Here is a 23,117-nt window from a genome sequence, read left to right as displayed (position 1 = left end):
GAATGGAGACAAGGCACCCAAAAGCCAGTGGGTGCAGGAGGATGTTGTGCTGGGTGTGTTTTGGACAGGAACATGCTTTGGCCACATGTTTTCTGTGCTTCTAAAACTGCTGGCCTGCACCTCCGACAGAGCCTGAAGCTGGACTTCTAAAAAAAACATGTTGAGTCACAAAGTTTAGTCACTTTTACTTACTGTACTATTTATATTCTTCACTTAGTCTATGTAAAATGTATCGTGTAAGCAGGATTCCTTGGACACGAAAACCCCACCAGTTAGTCAATTTCAGAAGCATTTCGTTTGAATTACCTGCTATTTTGTTTTATATTTCAGGAAATTCCCACTTATTGGGAGTCGAAGAAGCTTGAATGTAAGATTAATAAAGGTAGCATACCTATTGTAGTCTTTTCTGTGTACTTTGTCCTTAAACTTCCTGCATGTTCAGTTGCATTCCTTTTACTCAGCCGGCTTGTGTCCATTTAATGAGATACAAATTATGTTTGGACTTTAAGAAATTCTGAATGAGGCATGTAGGTGAGTGCCTACCTCTAAAACATGTTGAAATTGGCTTAAAATCTGATTAGCACATTTAACTTTCCCTTTAGGCTATTGTATACTGAGCAGAAATACACCAATGGCATGGAAAGTAAAATGTGACTTGTGGACTGCAGCATCTATTTTGCCATCCTCTTCAGTGGTAGGGAAAACACGGCTTCAGGCCTACCCTGTGTGGCCTGACTGCAGCAGCTTGAACCCTGCTTTACATACCTCTAGAAATCAACCTCTTGACATTTAGGAAAACCTGATGTTAGATATTATATTACTCACCACTAAGCACTTTGCTGCCCGCAAGGTAGTATACATAATATTTAGCAGTAGAACGTGTGACTAAGCCTAAAACAAAAAAGCCACTACTCAGGCTGTAACTGGTACATAGGAAAAGTCAAAGCATCAATTACACTCTTTAATTTATAGCTTTAGACCTGTACTAGCTATAAACTCCACTCAGATATTTTTATATTAAAAAAAAAAATCAATGTAATGGTGAAGTCAGATTTTTATCAAATATATGGAAGATGTAACTTTTACAAAGTTACCTTTACCGTCCCTGAAGCTGACTGAGGCTTATCTGAGAAGGCGAGGTGTTTTCTTTCCTTGAGAGGAAGACCAGTTGGGGTGGGCCCTGGAACTTAATTAACCTCAAGGGGGCCTGCCCTTTTGCAAGTAAATGTTAGCTGACACTTGGAAAGTCACGGGTTTTTCCCCCAAAGTCAGGCAGATGCCAAACCGAGTGGAAGCAAAGCTACCACAAAAATCAGTTGAGTTACCACAGAGGAGAGGACTGTTCATTACACTTGACCACCCCTCTGGCTCTGCACAGGTAGAATGGTTTTCCCCCATCTTGAATTTTGAAAGTGAGGGGCAGTGTGGGAATTTTTGCAATAGAATAGAGCAAACCGGAGCCATTGAAATGTTGAATGGGTACTCCTCTGGATGTTTACCCCAGCGGTTAGGGAGTGCCCAGGAGTCCCCCTCTTCCACTAGCTGGTGCCGGGCATAAATGTGGCACCTCCTCAGAACACTTTCTGGTCCTACGGAAGAGCAGAGGACTGGACCTGCTGTCTGATCTGAGAGGAGCACTGAAAGACAGGAGTTGCTCCGTCCATATGCAGGACAAAGAAGAGGACTCCAAGGTTCAGTTGGCTGACTTCCAGTGAGGCTGCAGGGGTGCAACAAGCTGCAAGAGGCCTTTTCCTGAAAATGCCAAGCTGACTATGCTATTGGTCTCTGCCCGATATCCTGAGAGTCTCTAACACCACAAGCAGAAAAATCTTTTTAAGGGGTTCTTTTCTTAGCTAAGGTATCAGATTCAGGTCAGGTACTCTTGTTTTCTGGATCACACCTTGCTATGCAATGTCCATCAAATCCGCTGAGTACAAGATCGCCATAAAAGTACCTTCCAGCACCTCGCTCTTCTCCAAGTTACTTTAGGATGATTCTGTAAGACCTCCTCTTCAGGTGTTGTTCAGACTCTTCTAGAAGCTTCACTAAATGCAGGATACTGTTCTCCTCTTGAGAACGGTTGACTCCATCTGGCTCGACAATAGAATGCTTAACACCATGAGATGGGCACCCTGCTTCAGGTTATCCAATAGCTCAACTTTTACATCTAACTTTAGCACAAGGTCTGTGGCACAGTTCTGAAAAGAATAGCTCCTCCAAATTTGTTAGCTTCAGATTTCTTTCTTTTTTTTTTTCCCTTGTCAATTTACCCGTTGGTTTGATACCTTGCTGACAGTCCTTGGCAATTTTTGCTGCTGTAGCACACACGTAGTCACCTTCAAGTTGAGGTCCACAGGCTTCATTTGCATACAGTGAAGCATTGTTCTCTTTCACTTGATGGTTCTGCTTCTTCCATTCTCCTCATTATGTTCCCTAGCTCCCTTTTTGTACAAGTCACTTGGGGGCATATGTATCAACATCTCCATTTGCGATTCTCAAATAGCGATTTTTTTGAGAATCGCTATTTGAGAATTGCAAAACGGGATGTATCTAAAAATTCGCACAAATTTTGCGAATTCTTAAAATTCCTTAATTGCGATTAGCAAATTGCGAAATCACAATTAAGGAATACCTTCCCATTCATTCCTATGGGCCAGGAGGCCCATAGCAATGAATGGGAAGTCTTTCGCAATTTGCGAATCGCTATTTGCTAATCGCAAATTGAGAATATTTTCAAAGGTGCAAGGGTGTCATGATGACACCCTGATGCACCCCTAAAATCAGCATGTGTGCGCATATGGCGCACATACATGCCCTAAGGCCATGTATGTGCGCCACATGGCACTTTGAGAAATGCCAAAAAGTGCATTTTTCAAAGAAATCGCAAATTACCACCAACTTGAAGTTGGTGGTAATTTGCGATTTCTTAAGGAGAATTCGCACAACTTGGGTGCGTGTTACATAGCATTTAAGGAATCGCAAAATTAGCGATTCCTTAAGAATGCGCTGCTGAAATGCCTCATACATCTCATTTTGCGATTTTGTATTCGCAAACGCTGTTTTTTTGCGTTTCGCAGCGTTTGCAAATACAAAATCGTTTGATACATATGCCCCTTGGTGTTTAGTGCACACCAGTTTGGTTCTTCTTTCGACTGTCATCTCTTTTACTCCAAATCACGTCTTGCAGATTACCAATGAAGTAATCAGTTGCCATTTAGAAGGAATACATAAGTTCATGCATGGCAGGGCACCTGCCCACAAAGCAGTTTCATGGAGCACAGCCCACGGCCTCTGCCATCTTCCTGGGGTTCAAAACAGAGATAGAAGTGTTTGTCTTTTTCACCACGAACAGGAAGGAGGCTGAAACTGTGTCCAGCTATCATCTAGGTCTCCTTTGATGTACTTAATCTGCCAACTCCTTCCATTGTTGGCAAAAGAGAGGGCTGATCTTTAGTATGCCATCACTGATTGAGCCTACTTGATGTGCAGCACGTAGAGTACCAGAGGAGTCAGGAAGGAGGGTAGACTCGTCCAAATTGTCTGCAGGAGTAGTGACCTTTCATAATAGCTTTATTCAATCATTAAAAAACAATCATAGAAGCTTTAAAAATATACAAATATTAAATGCATAAAATGTATAAAACATCCAAAGAGGGTTGTGACCATTAAGTCATACTAGCAAAATAAAATTAACATAAAGTTATATCCTATGACAAAGTGCAGATTTTAAGAAGGACAGACGCTAAAGCACACAAGGGCGAAGCCAAGATAATGGATACATTGCTCTGTTTATTTGCATGCAATACAGCCCGAGCTTCTCAATCTTGGAAATTAGAATCTTTTTATGTATTCAGCATAAATATACGGAAAAAAGTAAAATGCAATAAGGTTTGGGTGGAGTACTCCTCACATGGGCAAATCAAAATGGATGACTGATGAAACTGCTCCATTGGGAAGCTGTAGTATCAGCAATAATACCAGATCAGAAGTCCGTGAGTGGGATCCGGTCCCGACTGCTAATTACCATATCTAGATAAGGTTCTGCCCCCACTGTGGTCTAAATCATTAGGTGCTCCAAATTAGAGCTCTTAGCTAATTCAGCCACTTACTTATCTTCCCTCCTTGAGGCTCGATAGTTCACTTTTAGCCAGCCTTTGTCTTTGTTGGCTAGGGTCCAAGGTTTAAAAAAAATAATGGGCTGCCCAATTGGTTGACTGTTTGTTGGATATTTGAAAACCATGGTATACGGGACCCTAAATCACATGACCGACAGTCTTCAATGATATCCCTGTTGAATTCTGCATGCGGATTACACCAGACTGAACATAATAACTGTGGGGCTCGATTGATTGAATCCCCCACATATGGGATCCCCAGCTCCTCCTGAATGGCATAGATGGGGCAACTAGCTGGCAGTGTCAGGATACATCTGCAGGCCCGATTTTCCTCTCTCTGCAGGGCGCTCTGGTTCTTCTACCCCCAGACCTCATAGCCATAGGTTAGAACAGGTAGACACTTTTTTCTGTAGATCTCGAAGAGTGGGCCTTTGGGTTTTCTGCCTAGCTGAATAAAAACCCAGCAGCATTTGAGAATCCCAGTTTCCATTTCGGCAGACACAGACCCGAAGTTCCTTGCAAGTCAAAGGTGACACCTGAATAGGGAAATTTGTGTGTTCTAACCTCCGGCTATGGATTTACCCTGTGTGGCCTAGCTGTGGCGCTTGAGATTCTTCGGTCCATATGCCATAACAAAGGTCTTACAGAGGTTAGTTTCAAGATTCCATTTGGCCATAAAATTCACAAACAAGTGACCATTAATTCCAGTGTGGGCAAAATCCATATAACTTTAATTTTTCTCCAGCAGCCCTGCAGTGCTTTTTGGTTACGTGAAGTCAGGGCTCTGTAATGGAGGCCCATAGATTTGTGGCTGTTTTGGGCTTCAGCTAGCCTCACCATAATTCTGATGTAAAATAAGATCTATAATTTCATACATACCTTGTTTATGATTAGGCATTACTGCACTGAGGGTTAGTGTTAAACTGTCTCTTTTAAATATTAAATAACGTTATATTCCCACTAATTTAACTGTAATACAACGGTTTCAGAATCACAAATGACCTATACAGCAGTGAGCAAATTTCCTGTTTTGCATCTCTAACTGATTTAACCGTATAATTGTCTTCACAATGGTTTGTTACCTTTTAACAGTTTTGGACAAATGATGAGCAAAGAAAAACGGGATTCCATTAGTAAGGAAGATTTGGCTAAAGCAACACTGGTCACCATCACTAATAACATCGGCTCCATCGCTCGCATGTGTGCCCTGAACGAGGTAAGGGAAGACTTTCACCGTGCACTGTCTCTTGAAGATTTCAACTACATTTATTTGTCCAATCAGGTACTTGGGAAGATTTCTCTTGTACAAAAGGAAATGTGCATAGTTCTTTTGAAGACTTTTAGTCAATCTTATACAGCATAAACATATTTTTACAGTGATTTTCATTTAGAACACATACATCACTGACTGCCCATGCTTTCTCCTATCTGCAATCTTGATATTTGTCACCGGAGGGTGAAACATACTGTACCGATGGTAAAAGTAAACTTTGGACTGAACATCACTGCTTTCGGACTAGTTATGATACTAAAATATTTTTCGATGTTTTTATATTTTATTACACATTATAGAAGAAGCAAATTGCAGAGAAGCTAGCTCCTAGTAACACTGATAGACTCTGCTTATTCTTGAAAGCTGATCCTCAAATGTTTAGTGAAGTCTGCTTCCCCCACAGAGTCTGGTTCTGCAGGATCTGCTGCCCCAGTCCTGATGCCTTCATGTTCAACCAGACAGTATTTTCTTTGTTTCCCCTGTTACTGAGAGGTTAAACCTGGATGCTCTAAATAACTGTTACGGGGTTGTAACTAAAACCTCAGAGCCTTTTATCTGAGACCCTATCCTTAATTGTGGATAAGATGCTTCTTCTGGTGTTGGATTTATTATAAACTGCTGCCTACTTCCTTGTAGGCCAGTACTTCAATTCAACATGCTCACTCTTACAGAAAGATCTGAAGAAGGTCTTTTCTTCGCTGTTAGTGAAAGAGTTGTTTGTTGAATTTATTTTTATCATTGAAATGTATTATTGACATGATTGATAAATGGAACGAATGCTATCAGAAGAAATAAATAAGTAGGCTCACTGGTCTTTGAACCGTGTGACACTCGTTCCTATTCTAAGTGCTATGTCTAATTTAACTGCATTCTTGATCGGCCTTTGGTGACAAATGCGGCCCCACAGTTGAGTCGATTTTCAGTGTGTGCTATTCACATTCTAAGATGATATTCAATAAATTGTTATACTGTAGGACATCAGATCGAATGAATGTGTAACATTAAAAAAAAAAAAACATTATTCTGAAAATACAAATTACACCTACTCCCCATCCATTTCAAACTAAAATTCCTGCAAGGGTTTATACAGGATAGATGATTTACTTCTGAGTATTGAGTGTTGTTATTCAATGAATATTAGATCAAGTAGGGTTCATTCATCCCCAATGTCTTGTGTGTGTGTCCCTTAAGACTTTGGATCAGGAGTTAAAGTTATTGGTATTGAATCTGTCAATTTGCTTCGTTCGTCAGTTATATGCCAATGCCAATGCCACTGCCTGTGTCCGGTGTGGCATAAATGATGAATGTACACTTTAATTCAAGATCGAGAGAGGAGTCTGGCAGGGATGCGTCCTCGCCCCATTCTTTTTTCCATCTACACAAACGTGGTGGAGGCGGCCCTGACTGGCTCACCTCTGACGTGCCCATATTTGAAAACACCCCCTTCCACTTTTGGCGTATATGCTGACGAGGCAGCCCTAATTGCCAGGACAGGGGTAGCTCTCCAAAGCCTTATAACAACATATTCCTCATTCATGGCCTCACTAGATCTTAGAGTGAATGAAACAAAATCTTTCATCATTTTAGCAGGATCCAGTAAAGGTGCAAAATCTACTTCCATCTGGACTCAAATAAAATTGAAGTGGTAGATTCCTTTTCATTCCTACGAGTCTTATTTGACAAAAACCACTCACGGGCAAACTTGGTGGCGGCAAGAGTCCTAGGCATGGAAAGAAGTCTCCAAGTCATTATGGGTTTTGTTATGAAGCTAGGCACCAGCCCCCTGGACCCTATCAAAAATATCTACCATGCAAAGACAAAGGCACTGGCAACTTACGTGGCGGGAGTATGGGGGATGGCCCATATTGACCAACTCCAAATAATGGTGACCACTTTTTTAAATCTCGGGTGTCATTACCCCATTCATTCTCCAATCATATAATTCTGTTATGGCTCTCCATTTGGTGCAAGGCCACTGTCCATCTAACACAATGTTTAATTGGAGACTGAAGCTGAAACATTACAACAAGATTGGTTGGCTCAGATACGTAGAGGCAGAACTGAGCGCAATTGGACTGGGTGAATTATTTCAGGATCCTGCATGAGCTTCTCTAAACAGAAAATTATTGAGGCATATATGTAGAGGGCTAACTTTGTCCGCAGGGTCAAGCATCAGCGACAAAAAGTGTCCCACGCATACGATCTTATTCCCCCTAGAATAGGGGAAGAATACTCATATCTATCCTGCACTACTATCGTGCAGCATAGACATATCCTATTTCGTCTGAACCTCATTCCTTTTGATGTTAGGGTTCCCAGAGAGTAAATTTAAACACACAGATCTGACCCCATGTCCATGCGATAACCATTCGTCCCAGTCGGACCTACATTTAGTACTGTTGTGCAAGTTTTATCAAGCTGAAACAGAAGCTTTTATTCTCCCAATTCTAAGGCGCCATAATTTCATTCAATGTAGGGTTTTACTGTATTTTTTAAAGTCGCTTTCTGACCCCTTTGTTTATCTGTAGCCACCTTTCTGTGGGCGTTTATTTAAAAAAAAAAAAAAAGAATGTATTACATTTATTTGAAATGCAAATAAAAAAACAATATATATTTAAAAGAACATGGATACCAAATGATACGTCTCTAACTAGGTGATTTGAAGAAAAAATAACCAAACTCTTCAACGTAAAATATACTTTCATAAACTGAAGATAAGCAGGCATTGGCGTACTGTAGTTCAGACTTTAATGTTGATTTGCTAACACATACAAACATCATTTTTTTCCATGTTGGAAATTAAAGCCATACCGGTTGTCTCTGCATTGCTTTTATATAGTGACAAATGTATACAGCGATAACTCATTATTTTCATTTGCTTATCCTAAATGTGAAGAAATCTTACAAGTGTCCATTGGAAAGCATTGCATGATGGCGGTAATGAAGAGACTTTTTCGAGCCAGTTCAAGACCGCCCACATTCTCCTTGTTTTAAGCTTCTTTACAGTGTTGCCTTGTGGCATGGAGTTCAAGCAGCATTGTACAGGGCTATCAAAGCATGGAGAACTGCAGCAGTATCTACGGAGTCAACCAACAGCAACACAACATGAACACTTCTAACTTGATATTTTCAAACGTTTTATCATGTAGTTAATGCAGTTTGAATTTCTTTGATAATTGTTGTTCTTCTGGCTTCTCAATATTTGTGCAAAATTGTGTTCATTTTACTGAGCCAAAAGTAACATGTTTGGTCAAAACTCAGTAAAATCTAGCAAAAAGAAATATAAACAGTACTTAGTTGTGTTTAAATAACAATTATGTTATCTAAGGGTAATAACACTCAACCCCTCCCTCTACCTTGATTTTCATGGCTACCTTTATGATTAACATCTCTTAATAATGCCAGGGCCTAAGTTAGGCAGTCGCACACCCCTCCGCCACCAGTTTTTGATGTCACTGAAGCACATTTTCTATCCATTGATCCTGCGGGATAGATCGTCAAGATATGCCTGCTAGTTTAACATGGTCATAGGATGGTTTTGTTTGCTTAGTACTTCAAAAGGCCCTTACTCCTCATCTTTTTATTTGTTCCAAATTGTTGACAAGCCTTTGCTTGGTTACTTGTGATATCATATGTAGAATATTGATTCTTTGGGACACACTGCCATTTGGATATTTTGATATTGTATGTATATCATGAGTAACTCAATAAGCTAATAAAACTGACATTGCTGTAGAAATGATGTCCGGCTGCCACGGTCTTCACCATTCATTTGCTGTCAGTGTCTTAAGGTTCCAGTACATCTAATACTAGTATTGAAATGCTTGTGTGGCTAGTAAGCAGTTACTTCTTTGCACTTTCAACATAAACTAAATATGGCATCAAGAAAGTATCACCACTTAGTTTGTTATGGAGGTAACCTGTGATGGTGTACAGATAGTATGTCACTTCTGTCCTCCTGTGGCTCATTTCCACTCCGGCACTAGAAAGCGAAAATATACATTGTTGCACGTGTAAGTATAGAAAACAAACAATGGCTGTGGAGAAAACTGAAAACACAATAAACGGGATGTAAGAACTCATTTAAAAATAGAAACCAGAAAACAAAATTGCAGAGAAGCATGTAGGCACGTAGAGCGCAATCAAAGATTTTGTGTCACATTCCTTAAAAATAAAAGTTAACATTAGGTGATGAGGTGGGGCATAGAGGACCTGAAAAGGAAGGCCATAAGGGCAACAGAAGAAATTTTGTCACCATTTCCTTGTGGCAGCCTGCCTCCTCAGCCCCTTGTAGAGTCTGACCCACAGGAGAGGTCAGAGGAAAAGTTTCTCTTTTCACACTCTCAACTCTCTAAAGCTGTATTACTCACTTTGCATGGGCACTTCACTCACCTGACTGCTCATCCTCATACTCTGGCCTGCAATGGTAACCCTTTTAAGTGTGTGAAAAGTCACCCTGGCTACAAAAAGCATTGCAGCGTCTTTCTAAATGTATATTGTGAGCTACGTACATACTAAATTGCAACTACCCAGTGTCTTAGTTTCCAGAATATTTGCTCGGAGTTCCATATTTGGTGTCCATGTAGGGAACGTATTCAGTTTGTAGTGAGAAGTAGAGCGGTACACATCTTGTTCAAAGTTCTTTCCTTCAGTGTCAGATCAGTACTAATAATATATATCATGATGGAGGTTGCTTTCCACTAGACATCTAGCCTACCTTGGTTACTGGTGGGCAGGGCGGAATCTACACAGGATCCTGGACTTCAGTCCCTCTTTGTTCCCCCTTTGTGTAGTGGTGCCGTGTTGGATTTGGTGGTACGGAAGGGCTTTCTTTCTATAGAAAGGTATTTTGTCCTGTACGATGCTTCTGGTCTATTTCAAGCTTGGTCACTTATAGGTGTTTTCGTATGGATTTGTATTTAAGGGCTTGTTGCCTCATGATGGCCTGTGGATGCATCCTATGCAACAACTGTTGTCCCAATAATGTAATCATGAGTCCCATTCCCTCTGCCAATCCCCATCCCCCAGTATGTACTGCTACTTAACTTTCAAATGGTGAAGGGGATATATAATAGTGGTCCTTTGAGGGAGTAAGTAGGCAGATATGTTGTTCTTTGTTATGGAGTCAACAATGCTGAGAGCAACCATGTGGCCTTGCTTACTCTTCATCCCAAGACAACGGCCTCTTCAAAGTTTAATTTGGAAGCTTATGAGTGCCCTGCAGATTCACGACGCCTGATCATCAGCTGACAATGTCTCTCGAAAGCTCATTGTAAGGTGAATATAGTTAAGGTGTTCAATCATTTCTTATTGACTGCAGGATTTTTAGTGTATACTGACCACATGACTACAATATTTACCACAAAAAGCACGCTGTTTTTGGTCCACATTCTGGCTTTGGATTGGAGTGTGTTTATCAAAGAAATATAGGTCTAAGATGTTGACCAATCAGATGTGCAAAATCTAAAGCAGACTGCAATTTCTTCCAACCATCCAGTTAGTCTTTCTTCTTTGCCCAAGATGTCAGCTCCTCTGTGCTGCTGTTCAGTGCTGCAGGAAAAAATCCAGATTGTTGCGCTGCTTGCTGATAATGTGGCAGGTTACGCTTTTCTCACGGGCTACCACATTGCACTGACTAGCTGTATATACTTTTGAAAACTTTATTTTTCGTTTTAATACAAACAATCAGATTGCTCCCCCCTCCCCCCGACATTAGAAATAAGCAGTACATACAGGTCCAATCAGCAAACATATACATATGGAATACCTTGGAGTGAGGCAGGCCACCGGCTATAACGTGAGAGTATCCGGGCCAGCCCCGCTCAGTGCCGCACAGGATCAGCCTCGCCTTCATCACCTCCCCCCTCCCCCTCCGAAGGTAGCGGGGAATACAGCTCCCCACTCGTTCCCTCCGACTCACTCTGTGGCGATTGCCCCTCCATACACAGAACTCGCCACGCCAGAAGGTCCCCCTGCAACTTCTCGTCCCTCCTAGAGCTCTGCATATGTGTTTCTTCCGCCAGCGACCATTCCCTCACATCCCTGAGCCACGTATCGAGCTCCGGGGCCTTCCGACCCATCCAGGTAATCGCGACCCTACGCCTCGCCAAAACCAACATTAACTGCAGCAATTTATAGGCAAGTCTCCGTTTCCTCTGTTTGGGAACCAGGGCTAACAGGCAGTGTAGGGGTGTCCGTTGGACTCGGAGGCCAGTGGCGGCCGCAACGCGGCCCACCACTCCTACCCAGAACATCTCTACCAGCGGGCAGTCCCAGGCCAGGTGTAAAAATCCCGCCCCTGCTGCACCGCACCGAGGGCAGTCGTCTCCCCTGCCCGTCCCAAACCTACTCAGCGCCTTCGGGGTAAGGTAGGTGCGATGCATGAAATTAAAATGGGTGAGCTTAAACCGCGCGTTACAGGATACTTTCCTCGTCAAGGCTCCGATTCGCGTGCGTTGCCCTTGCTCTAAAGGCTCTCCCAAATCCGCTTCCCAGGCCGCCCACGCCGGAGGCTCCGGTGGAGCCGAATCGCGATTCATCGCCGCGTATAACAATGCAATTAATCTACGACCCCGGTCGCACGTCAGGATTACATTAAGAGTCTGCGTCATCGGGGGCATCTCCGGGCACTGCGGCCAGACCGAACGCACCACCGCCCGCAGCCCTTGATAATGTAGGTATTGTCCCCCCCGAAGGCCGTTAAATTCCTCCGCTTGCTCGAATGACAGGAAGGTCTCCGAGGGGTACAGGTCTGCCAACACTTCACAACCCCCCTCTTTCCAGTCCCGGTATGACACCTGGTGCTCTAGTTCCACCATGGGGGCCAGGATCCAAATTGGTAGATCCCTATGGAAGGGTGCCGCACCCAAGACCCGCTCGACAAACCGCTGCCATACCCGTGCTGTATGTGTCACCACGTAGGGGAGCGCCGCGTCTGCCCCCGACCCCCTCATCAAGGCCATTTGAAGGTTCGTCGCCGTGGCCCTGCCCGCCAGCAATCGCGTCTCCCACACATCCGTGTCTGCAAACCATCTGGCTGCCGGGAGAAGCTGCGCTGCATAATAATATAAATCGAAACGTGGGGCCTCCAATCCCCCCTCTTCATAGGCGCGCACGACCGTCCTGAGGGCCACCCTACTGCGTCCCCCCGCCCAAAGCAAGGAGGTCAGCAGTGAATTGAGGGTCCGGAAAACCCTAGGAGGGAGAGGGCATAGCGTATTCTGCAGGATGTACAAGGTCCGTGGCAGCATTATCATCTTGGCTACAGACAGGCGTCCCATTAGGGACAGCGGCAGGGCATTCCAAAACGTCACAGACTGCCGCAGTGAGGCAAGTACCCGATCCATGTTCCGTGCGAGCGCCAATCCCTCCGTGGCGGCCACCTGAATACCCAAATACCGGAAACTCGCACGTTCCCAGCGCAACCCCAGCTCCGGCATGGCCTCGCAGGGCGTTGCATCAAAGCCCGAAAGCGGGAATATAAGAGATTTGCTGCGGTTAATTCTCAGGCCCGACGCCTCTCCAAAACGGTCCAGGTGATGCAGCAGGACCGGAAGTGCCTCCGTCGGTGCCCTCAGATAAAACAAGGCATCGTCTGCATAGAGCGATATCACATTCCGCGTATCCCCCACCTGGATTCCCCATTGCTCCATTTCCGCCCTAATCGTGAAAAAGTAGCGGCGAGAGGGGGCATCCCTGTCTCGTGCCCCGTCCCAGCCGCCACTCCTCCGATTGCGCAGCACCCAGGCGCACCCTTGCCCTCGGGGCGCTATATAAAATCTGTATCCACCGACGAAAGTTGGGCCCAAGGCCCACCCTCCGAAGGACCTCCTGTAAGTACGCCCAATCCACGGTATCAAACGCCTTAGCTAGATCAATAGAGACCAACACCGTCCGATCTTCCCGACTCCTCACTTCATGCTGTATGTGGTTCAGGCGTCGGAGATTCATCGCCGTATTCCTCCCCGGGATAAACCCACATTGGTCCTGGTGCACTAAATGTGCCATATGGGGAGCCAGCCTGGTGGCCAACAATTTCGTTAGGATTTTTACGTCCGTATTCAACATGGTGATCGGGCGGTAGGACGACGGGTCATACGTATCACCCCCCGGTTTGAGAATCATACAGATTTCGCCCTGGGCCATGGTCCGTGGGAGTTCACCCCTCTCCAACGCCGCCTGGAACACCTGCAGCAGGAGCGGCGCCAGTTCCTCCGCGAACTCTTGATAGAACTCTGATGGAAAACCATCACTGCCGGGCGATTTAGCACGCGGCAAGCGGGCCAGCACTCCCCGGACCTCCGCCAAGGACAAGCCCTCCTCCAAACCCTCCCGATCCGAGTCCGCCAGGGTCGGCATCTTCAGCCCTTGTAAATATGGCAAATATTGGGCCTCCGAGATATCTGGGGCCGCCGCGTACACCCGCCTCAAGTGAGCCTGGAGTACCCCCAGCAGCTCCTGCTCCGAGCATACCACACGTCCGGCGGAGTCCCGCAGAGCCACGATACGCTCGGGAGCCTGCTCTCGCCGCAGGATCCATGCTAGCAGCCGTCCCGACTTATCCCCCTCTCTATGGAGGCGCTGCCTATATTGGCCCAGCGTGAACTTATCCAGCCTGTCTAAGGTGTCCTGCACCCGTGCCCGAGCCTCCCCCTCCTCCTGCTGTTGCGTCGCATCGGGGTCCCCCACCCTCTGGATCTGCTGGAGGAGGTCCTTCTCCTTTTGTAGGTCCAGGAGAAGCTGTTTCCGGACCCCATAGGTGAGCCCCATACATGCGCCTCTCACCACTGCCTTTAGGGCTTCCCACTTCGTGGCTGCTGCCAGGTCTCCCGCTCCCCAATTGAGGGCTACATAGTCCTCTATGGCTGCCGCCACGCGCTCCCTCCCCACCTGGTCCCGGAGGAGGTCCGCCGGCAGCCTCCAAGTCCGAGGACGGACCACCGGGGGTCCCCACTGGACCACGCATGCCAACGGCGGGTGATCCGAAAAGAAGCGAGCCAGGTGTGTGACCTCCACCGACATACCCCGCCGCTCATCCGCCACCAAAACCCGATCCAACCGACTATGTGTGTTGTGCGTGGGTGAAAAGCAGGTGAACACCTTCTGCGTGTGGTGCTTTTGGCGCCAAACATCCACCACCCCTATGTTGGCCATCACCCTTTTGAGTTGGTCAGTCATTCGCGGTTTCGTCCCCTCCCGGGGGGGTGCCCTGTCCAGTACCGGATCCAGGACACAATTGAAATCACCACACTAGAGTATCGGGGTCCCCAGATCGTAAGTCAAAACGTCCTGCAAGGCCCCGAAAAATGCAGGGTCATCTATATTGGGCGCGTAGGAATTCAAAATGACTATGTCCCTGCCATCTAATCGCGCCCGAAGGAGCAGGTATCGGCCCTCGACGTCCGCCTCTATATATCGGATGGCGAACGGCACCCCCGGTGCCACCCAAATCAGGACTCCTCTGGCGTATGTAGAGAAGGATGAATGAAACAGTTGTCCCCGCCATTTTTTCCCCAGCTTCTGCGCCCCTTCATCCACTAAGTGGGTCTCCTGTAGGCACGCTATCGATACTTTGTGCCGCCGGAGGAAGGAGAGGACCCTGTATCGCTTTGTGCACGTGCCGAGCCCCCTCACATTCCAGCTCAAAAACTTATATCCCATGATCTCTTAATCCCTCCACCCCGCCTCGGCCACCCCATCCCAACGTAGCCCCACTCCGGTACCTGACCTGCAATACAACTGATGTCATCAACTTTCCCCATCAACATCCCCCCCAACAATGCCCCCCTCCCCCCACCCACGACCACTATGCCAGCAACAACCAAACATGCCCATATGCCCTTACCCCGCTGGTGCCAGGACGTGCACAGCCACCCCATTCACAAACCCAAACTATACCCCTGCACTCAAACCACCACTCCCCCCCCCCCCCCCCCCACCCACCCCGACCCCCGTTCTGACCCCGTTACCAACCATGCATACCAGGCGCAACCTGACCAAATCTCCCCTCAACACCCAGTCCCCCCACCCAACTCCCTCCCGCCCCATTACTCAAATTCCACATAAACGGCAAACCCCTCCTGGGTCCATGTCTCAGCCCCAACACAGCCTAGTACAGGCACCGCAACCCAGGGTAGTGTCTCATCCCTTCCCAGACTCTCCAAGCCTGGGCAACATGTGGCTTCAAGAGGGCTCCCCCAGGCCCGGAGTCTCAACCCCCACAGTTTCCGGGATCACCAGGGTTGCGGCCACGACCTCTCCCTCCGAGGCCGGCAGCGTATCCGGGACCAAAATGTCTTCGGGGCCCGCCGGGCGTCCTGCGGAAGGCTCCGGCCCCTCCTCTGCTCCCGCCTGTCCCAGCTGCAGTGCCCCGTCAGCTCCCACTGTCACTCTGCCACCATCCTGGCCTGCCACTGGCCCCGCGGAATACCTGCGCCTGTTAGGACGTTTTCGCTGTGGCCGCATGCCCCACGCCTCACGGGGGCCCCTCCCCGCTCCCGACGGGACATCCTCTCCCCGAGCTTCCAACCATTCCCAAGCCTCTCCCGGGGTTTCGAAGAAGTGAGCCTTCCCCTGACACAGTACTTTTAGCTTGGCGGGATAGAGCAGCATGTATTGCAGGTTCATCGCCCGTAGCTTCTGTTTAACCCCCAGGAATGACTTTCGTTGCTCCTGCACCTGCTGCGTATAGTCGGGGTAAATGGAGATCCTGCTGTTCTCATACATAAGATTCGCCACCTCCCTCGCCGCCTTTAGAATACAGTCCCTGTCGCGGTAATTAAGGATTTTGGCGATGATGGCATGTGGAGGGGCCCCCGGTCTTGGCGGTGGCACCAGTGCCCTGTGAGACCTCTCGATAACGAAAACGTCCGACAGCCCCCTCGGGCACAGACTCGTACGTATCCAGCGTTCTAGGAACCGTTCCGCGTTGCCTTCCTCCGCCCGTTCCGGTACACCAACGACCCGGATGTTACTGCGGCGGGCCCTCCCTTCCGCATCTTCCGCCCTCCGTTCCAGGGCAGCTGTCGTAGCCCTGAGCTGCACGACTGTCTGTGTGAGGGTCTTCACCTCTCCCTTTAGGTGTTCTATGTTCCCTTCTGCATCGGCCACTTTATCCGCCACGTTTCGGAGGTCTGTCCTGAGCAAATTCACATCAATGGAGACCGTTTCGATTTGCCGCTCCAGTGCCGAATGGGACCCCTGTATCGCTTTTAACAACTCCGCACGGGAGGGCTCCGCCGGGTCGTCCTCCGCCCCGCTTAGGCCCGTCTGCCGCTGGGATGGCAGTCTCTGCGTGGTATATTGCGTGATCGTGTTCGGTTGCGTCGATCGAGACATCTTACCCGTCGTCATCCCCGAGTCCTCCCGAGGCGCTCAAGGCCGCCGCGAGGCCGCGCAGGGGCCCAAAGTCTGCACTCTCTCCCGACCGTGGGAAGTGCTCAGTGCTCAGGCGAGGATTAATGACTTAGGACCACGGGGGCACCGCCTCCAGGGAGTCCAGCGGCTGTTCCCCCGTCAGCAGCGGCACCCAGGCGGCAAGCCAAGTATCCGGAGCAGGCCGCCCACAGCTAGGCCGCGCCCCGTCCCGCAGCGGCCAAGTCTCTCTCCTCCGCGGCAGTCCAGGCGCCGCCGGCCAGTCCCCACCTGGCCTCTCAGGTCCGGGGCCATCGTAGGATTCTGCAGTGTGGTCCAGCGAGAGCCCGGCTCAGGGGAACCTCCAGCGTCCCCCCCCCGTGAGGCCAACCCCAGCCTCCCTCGCAGCTCCGCGCCTCAGGGCCCCACGGCGCCACAAGTCCGGTCCCGCGCCGCCAATCGTATGCGCCAGGCACTCCCACGCAGAAACGGAACCGTCCTCACCTCAGCTCCAGTCGGGCCCAGCAGCCCCTCCACTCCGTCTCCCGCCACTCTCACAGGCTCCCAGTCGCGGGCCTCTCCGCCAACCTCCTCACCAGTCCGCCGTACCCGCTATGATGATGGCTGGACCCGACGCGCCAGGCCCCGCCTCACTCCACCACGGTCTCGGGCCCGCCAGAGGCCCGTCCCGGCCTCCCGCAGCGTCCCGGTGGTGAGCCTCCCTCCGGCCAAGGCGACAGCGTTGTCCCCCAAGAATCTCCGCTTGGGGGCGATCTCGCCCTCCCCGGCGTCCAGTAGTAGGCCCAGACCTCGGCCTCGCGTCTTCCGTACCCAGGTCGGGGAGTGCAGGGTCTGTTCTCCGCCCACCCCGCCAGGCACTCGCGGAGGCTCCTGACCTCGAGCCCCCCCGCCACGCACTGCACCAGGATGTCTCTCTCACCAAGGGGGTAGTTCGGGTCAGACCCGCCAGCCACTCCGCCACCCTCCGGCTCGTCCGCCTGGCGACCGGAGGCCCCCAGTGCACCCGTCCCGGGCACCCGATGTGGCTCGAGGATGTTCTTTCTGCCGGTCAAGGCGCTTGCATCCCCACCTCCGGAGCTCCGCTGTGTACCACGCTCCGGCCGTCCTCAGCGTCCGGGAGTAGGCCCCAGACCCTGGCCTCTCGTGATCACGTATCCGGGCTGGCGACTGCGGTTGCCGTACCACAGCTTCACTGCAGGATTCCCGCTCCACTACGTTCCGGAGCGATCCCCAGGGCTTAGGGGGTCGATGCGCTCTTCATCCGACGGCACAGGGGCCCTGGCAGGATCGTTATTACAGGATTTTGGGGTCAAGGTAGCGGGAGCCGGTGGAGCTCACGTCCTGTCGGCCATGCTGCTTGGCCACGCCCCCAACTAGCTGTATATACTTAGGTTATTTCTCTAACCAGCTGCCTGGTCTAAGAGGGTGGAATGTACTCTGGCAGATAGTTTACTCAAGCTTAGTCGGGTATAGGCAAAAATTACAGACTTCTTTTATCTGGCCTGTGTACAGCGGAACATGGATGCAGACTCTCCTGGGCCCCAGGAACCACGATAGCCAATGGTATTGACTTTTACATTGTTTTGAATATGTGGCTTCACCGAGAGAACTTCATAAATGAACTAGGAAGCTCCTCAGCAAGCATAAGGTGTTTGAATTCCTCTCCATGGGTCCACATACTTTTCAACGTTACTCTGGACTCTCTATTGGCCGTGTTCAGACTTCTCTACAGTAAAGCCTGAAACTGAGGTGTGACTTCTCTCTGTGGACTGTTGTGAGAACTCACACTTCGAATGCCCTTTTCCTGTAAAGTTTCACTCGAAAGCTACTATTGGATTGTTTAAATTCATGCCGAGTGTGGTCCCCTCCCATTGCATTTTAGCTGTTTCGCTATGATCAGCATCTAGCAAGTTGCATCACTTATTTAAAAAGTGTGCGTTAGTGTCCGGTTGCTTACATTCTCCATCATCTCATTGGGAAGCCTGCACAAAAATGTAGCACTTTGAAAAATTGACTCGAGTTAGGAACGAGGACAATTACCCAAATGTTTATATATTTTCCGCCATCATCTTTACATAGGCTACACTTCACATTTTAATGTGCCACATTTTGTAGCTCAAGGGCATCCCACGATATGTTTCTTTATGTACCTTTGAATTAAGAATCTATTGGAATCTGCATCTTTTAAATAATAATATGCCACTCATTTGATGACACCTTGAGTCCTGGACAGCCAACTTACTTTGCATATTTGCTTCGCATTAATTTGTGTCTTTCTGTTTATATACTTCCAGAATATCGATAGGGTTGTTTTTGTTGGAAACTTTCTGAGAATCAATATGGTGTCCATGAAGCTGCTCGCCTACGCCATGGATTACTGGTCAAACGGACAGTTGAAAGCCCTGTTTCTGGAGCATGAGGTACAGCATAATACAACACGAGTTTGGAAAACAGTGCTGAATTCACTCAAACATACCATCATATTTCTTTTAATAACAAATGCAAAAACATTTTTGTATTTTTTTAACTCTTTTTATGGTGAATTAGTTTTCTTTTTTTGGTCTTTTAGAGGGCCCTGATTGTATAAAATGCATTCAGTTCTATTAAGATTATAGTGTGTTCTAATGCCCCTTTTTCGATTTTCAGTGCTGTCATTACCATGGTTGTGTCTGGTCATTTCTGAAATGATGAATTACATTAAATCACCATAAAAAAAATTCTTGGAGAGATGAGAATGTTAGGCAAAATACTTTGCATATGTTTCGCTTTACCTGTGGATGTGTCAAATGCTGGGTATTTTCCCAGGCTATAATATGTGCAAACCAGCTTACTGAGCTTCAACTTGATGTCGAAAGCATAAGAGAATGTAATGGGTATCCCTTTTGTTGAGAAGATCCTGGTTCATACACTATGGATTAGATTCTCACAGTGTTTAGCTTGGAGTTTGATAGCAAAACGGTTTTCCATCTCAACCATACATCCAGAAGTAGAACGTATTTGTTGCCACTAGTCATTAATGGACTAGCGACCAATACATTTGTGACAGAAGAGTCTGCGTTTTTCTGTGTTCAAGTACTTCAGGGGATTCCTATTTGGTTGGACCAGCTGTTACACACTACCCCTAAGTTTTCGTCAATGCTGCCCCATTTACTCCACACAGTCTCACTCCGTAATCTTACCCTAGTTACTCCACAGCTTTTTGACAACCTTGCTTATGCTGGAAATCAGTACAGTTGGTGGCACTTGCACTGCTTAATCAGTGTGCAATTTCAACTTATTTTCTGTGAGCAAAGCTTCCGGTAGTATTTGGACCATCTGAGACCTTTGTATATTCAGCCTGTTCGCTGTGAAGGAGCCCTTTATCCTTGTTTCCAAACAATCAATCAATCAAGTGTTAAGCGCGATTACCCACCCGTAAGGGTCTCAAGGCGCTGGGGAGGAGGGGAGGTGCAGGTTCCAGTCCATCAAGGAGGGGGTCTGTTGAAGAGCCAAGTTTTGAGGTTTATTGTGAAGATGGGGAGTGATGTCTGTCTGTGGTGGAGCTGTAGGGCGTTCCAGGCTCTGGCCGCGAGGAAGGAGAAGGAGCGGCCTCCCGATCTGGTCTTCCTGGCGCAGGGGACCACGGCGTAGGAGAGCTGGGCTGATCGTAGGGTCCTTTGGGGTGCATGGAATTTGAGTCGGCTGTTCAGGATTGCTGGTCTGGTGTTGTGGAGGGCTTTGTGTGTGTGGGTGAGAATGTTGAAAGTGATTCTAGCCTCGATGGGGAGCCAGTGGAGTGTGCGCAGGTGCTGGGAGATGCGGCAGTTTCTTGGCAGGTTGAGGACCGATCTTGCGGTGGCGTTCTGGATGTTTTGTAGCTTGCGGTGAGGTTTTTGTTTATTCCGGCGTGGTGCGTTGCCGTAGTCGAGTCTGCTGGTGACGAGGGTGTGAGTGACGGTCTTTCTGTGCTTGAGGGGGATCCATTTGAAGGTCTTACGTAGGAGGCGGAGGGTGTGAAAGCAGGATAATGCGACAGAGTTGATCTGGCAGTCCATTTTGAGCTCGGTGTCCAGGACGCTTTTGTTTCATCTTGTGCCACTAACCTGAGGGTGCTCCATACCTGTCCAGCCGTGAGGGGAACGGCGCTTCACTGCAGAACCTTTGCGTTGGTGTTCGCGTTGCCGTGAGGGGAACGGCGGATAGAGCGGGACTACATTTCCCATCACTCCCTCACCCGGGCGCCTGCCAATTCCATCATCAGGCTTCGCCGGGGAGGGTTAAAGGTCAGGGAGGAGACCCGCAGCGCGGGACGCTTTTGTTTCATCTTGTGCCACTAACCTGAGGGTGCTCCATACCTGTCCAGCCGTGAGGGGAACGGCGCTTCACTGCAGAACCTTTGCGTTGGTGTTCGCGTTGCCGTGAGGGGAACGGCGGATAGAGCGGGACTACATTTCCCATCACTCCCTCACCAGGGCGCCTGCCAATTCCATCATCAGGCAGCGCCGGGGAGGGTTAAAGGTCAGGGAGGAGACCCGAAGCGCGGGCCACGCCCGGGCAAAGCCCGGGCCAAGGGCGGGCCCGTCCTTGCCCGTCCCTGACCGACCCTGACTGGACTGGGCCACCCCTCTAACGTCGTTACGGAGCCTTCGTGCTCAAGGACAAAGTGCACTTCCAGGTCGGTTGGACAGTAGTTAAGTGTTTGTTCATCCTTGTTATTGAACCCTCTGGGCTACTACCCTGTAAAAATATAGACGTTGAACACACTGTTCATTGCAAATCGCGCTATTGTTTTTTCCCCATACTATTGGTATTGTCCTGAGTTACATTCCCACCTGTGCATTCTAGTGTATGATGGCGGGCAAAGGGAAACGTACTGGTGGGGGTGGTTCCGTGTCTGGTACTCTTGACCACTTCATTACCAGAGCGGTCTCAGTCCTAGAACACGAACTAGCCATCACTGAGCGCTGTTTATCCTCAGAGCTAATGCAAGCCAGACGTTCATCTCTGGGAATCCTAGCACAAGCAAAATCCCCAATGAATTTAGCAAGGCAGGACCCACATGATCCAGCGCAGCGGGAGACTGCTGGGGTTAGCACCAATACATTATTGGCCAGTGGTAATGTGACTGATGCACTTGGAGAATCTGCCCCTATAATAGGTAGTTCTTCTGATATCCCCAAACTTGTCTCCACCTACCCCCAGACAAGGGCTAGCAGAAGATCTTTAAAACCTCCGAATCTCAAGAGGAAAAGAGATAGAATCACCCAGGGAGGGAGACAGGCGAAACATCCTAACGTCCCAATAATCCCTCCCTCTGCGACGGGGGGGGGGGGTCCAGGCTGATGATCAACTATCTCTGGGTGAGATTCCTACCAGGTCTCCTGACCTGCCCCAAAATAGCGATTTGATTTCTCAGATCGAGAAAATGGTGCGCTCCCTAATATTGCCATTACTAGAGAGGGTAAAAACTGTCAGCGAAAAGGTAGAACGACTTGAACAAACAGTTTTAGACAACTTCTGCTCTCTGAAAAATGTCATTAAATTAACTACCAAGGACAGAGAAAACTCCCTTAGAGCAAATCCTTTTCCTCCTGTCCCACCATCTTTATCCCTTGACCCTGACGCTCTGCCTAAGGCCATCTCTGAGGCTGCTCCCCCAAAGGCCCTGGCCATGGATAATCCCATTAACCAAGGTGATGGCCACAAAAGGGTCAACCCCACGAGTATTTCCAGCATTAATACTGTAAAAAAGAGTGTGAGTAAGGGAGTTAATATGGAGTCTAGGGATAAAACTAGTATATTCCCTGGGGCTCATATTCCTCTTCCTCCAGAATCCACTCCTTATGTAGCTGTACTGACTGGGGTCCCCGAATTAAAAGAAGGTACACTGGAATCCTACCAACAGCTTAAAAACAAAGTCACATTCTGGCTAAACAGGAATAGACCTATCCCGAACTATCTGGACGGGAAGATCCTTTTAGCTAGAAGGGTTAGTTGGATAGGTCCTAGACCTAAAGACGTCCCCGGGGACTCCATCATTATTAACTTTGAAGACAGACGCATAGTGCGTTTTATATGTGGTCATCCCCCTGATCAAGAAGCCCAATCTTGATCCAGAGGCGCCTTCTAATTATAGGCCAATCTCGCTCCTTCCAGCACTGACCAAGATCCTGGAGAAACACGTGCACAGCGTGCTTTCTAACTTCCTGGAGTCTAATGAGTTACTTCATGAATCCCAATCGGGCTTTCGTTCCAACTTAAGCACCGAGACGGCGCTCCTGGAAGTCTCGGAGATCGTGAAGGAGGTGCTGGACACAGGAGGCAGGGTGATGTTAGTCATGTTAGACCTGTCGGCGGCGTTTGACACCGTCCCCCAC

The 23,117-nt window shown here is 48.4% G+C and overlaps 1 protein-coding gene across 4 annotated transcripts in view; it reads left to right on the top strand.

Annotated features, from left to right (window-relative positions):
- PANK1 (pantothenate kinase 1) overlaps positions 1 to 23,117 on the top strand; it is a 145,738-nt gene that overhangs the window by 107,515 nt on the left and 15,106 nt on the right. For all 4 annotated transcript variants that reach the window (XM_085605291.1, XM_085605282.1, XM_085605306.1 and 1 more), the window contains 2 exons: positions 5,208 to 5,331; positions 19,056 to 19,181. In XM_085605291.1, coding sequence (XP_085461417.1) covers positions 5,208 to 5,331; positions 19,056 to 19,181 — 250 coding nt within the window. The remainder of the gene's footprint in view (positions 1 to 5,207; positions 5,332 to 19,055; positions 19,182 to 23,117) is intronic.

This window comes from Triturus cristatus, chromosome 1_2 (assembly GCF_964204655.1).
Source record: "Triturus cristatus chromosome 1_2, aTriCri1.1, whole genome shotgun sequence".
Taxonomy (NCBI): Eukaryota; Metazoa; Chordata; class Amphibia; order Caudata; family Salamandridae; genus Triturus; species Triturus cristatus.
This window is presented reverse-complemented; position numbering and strand designations above follow the sequence as displayed.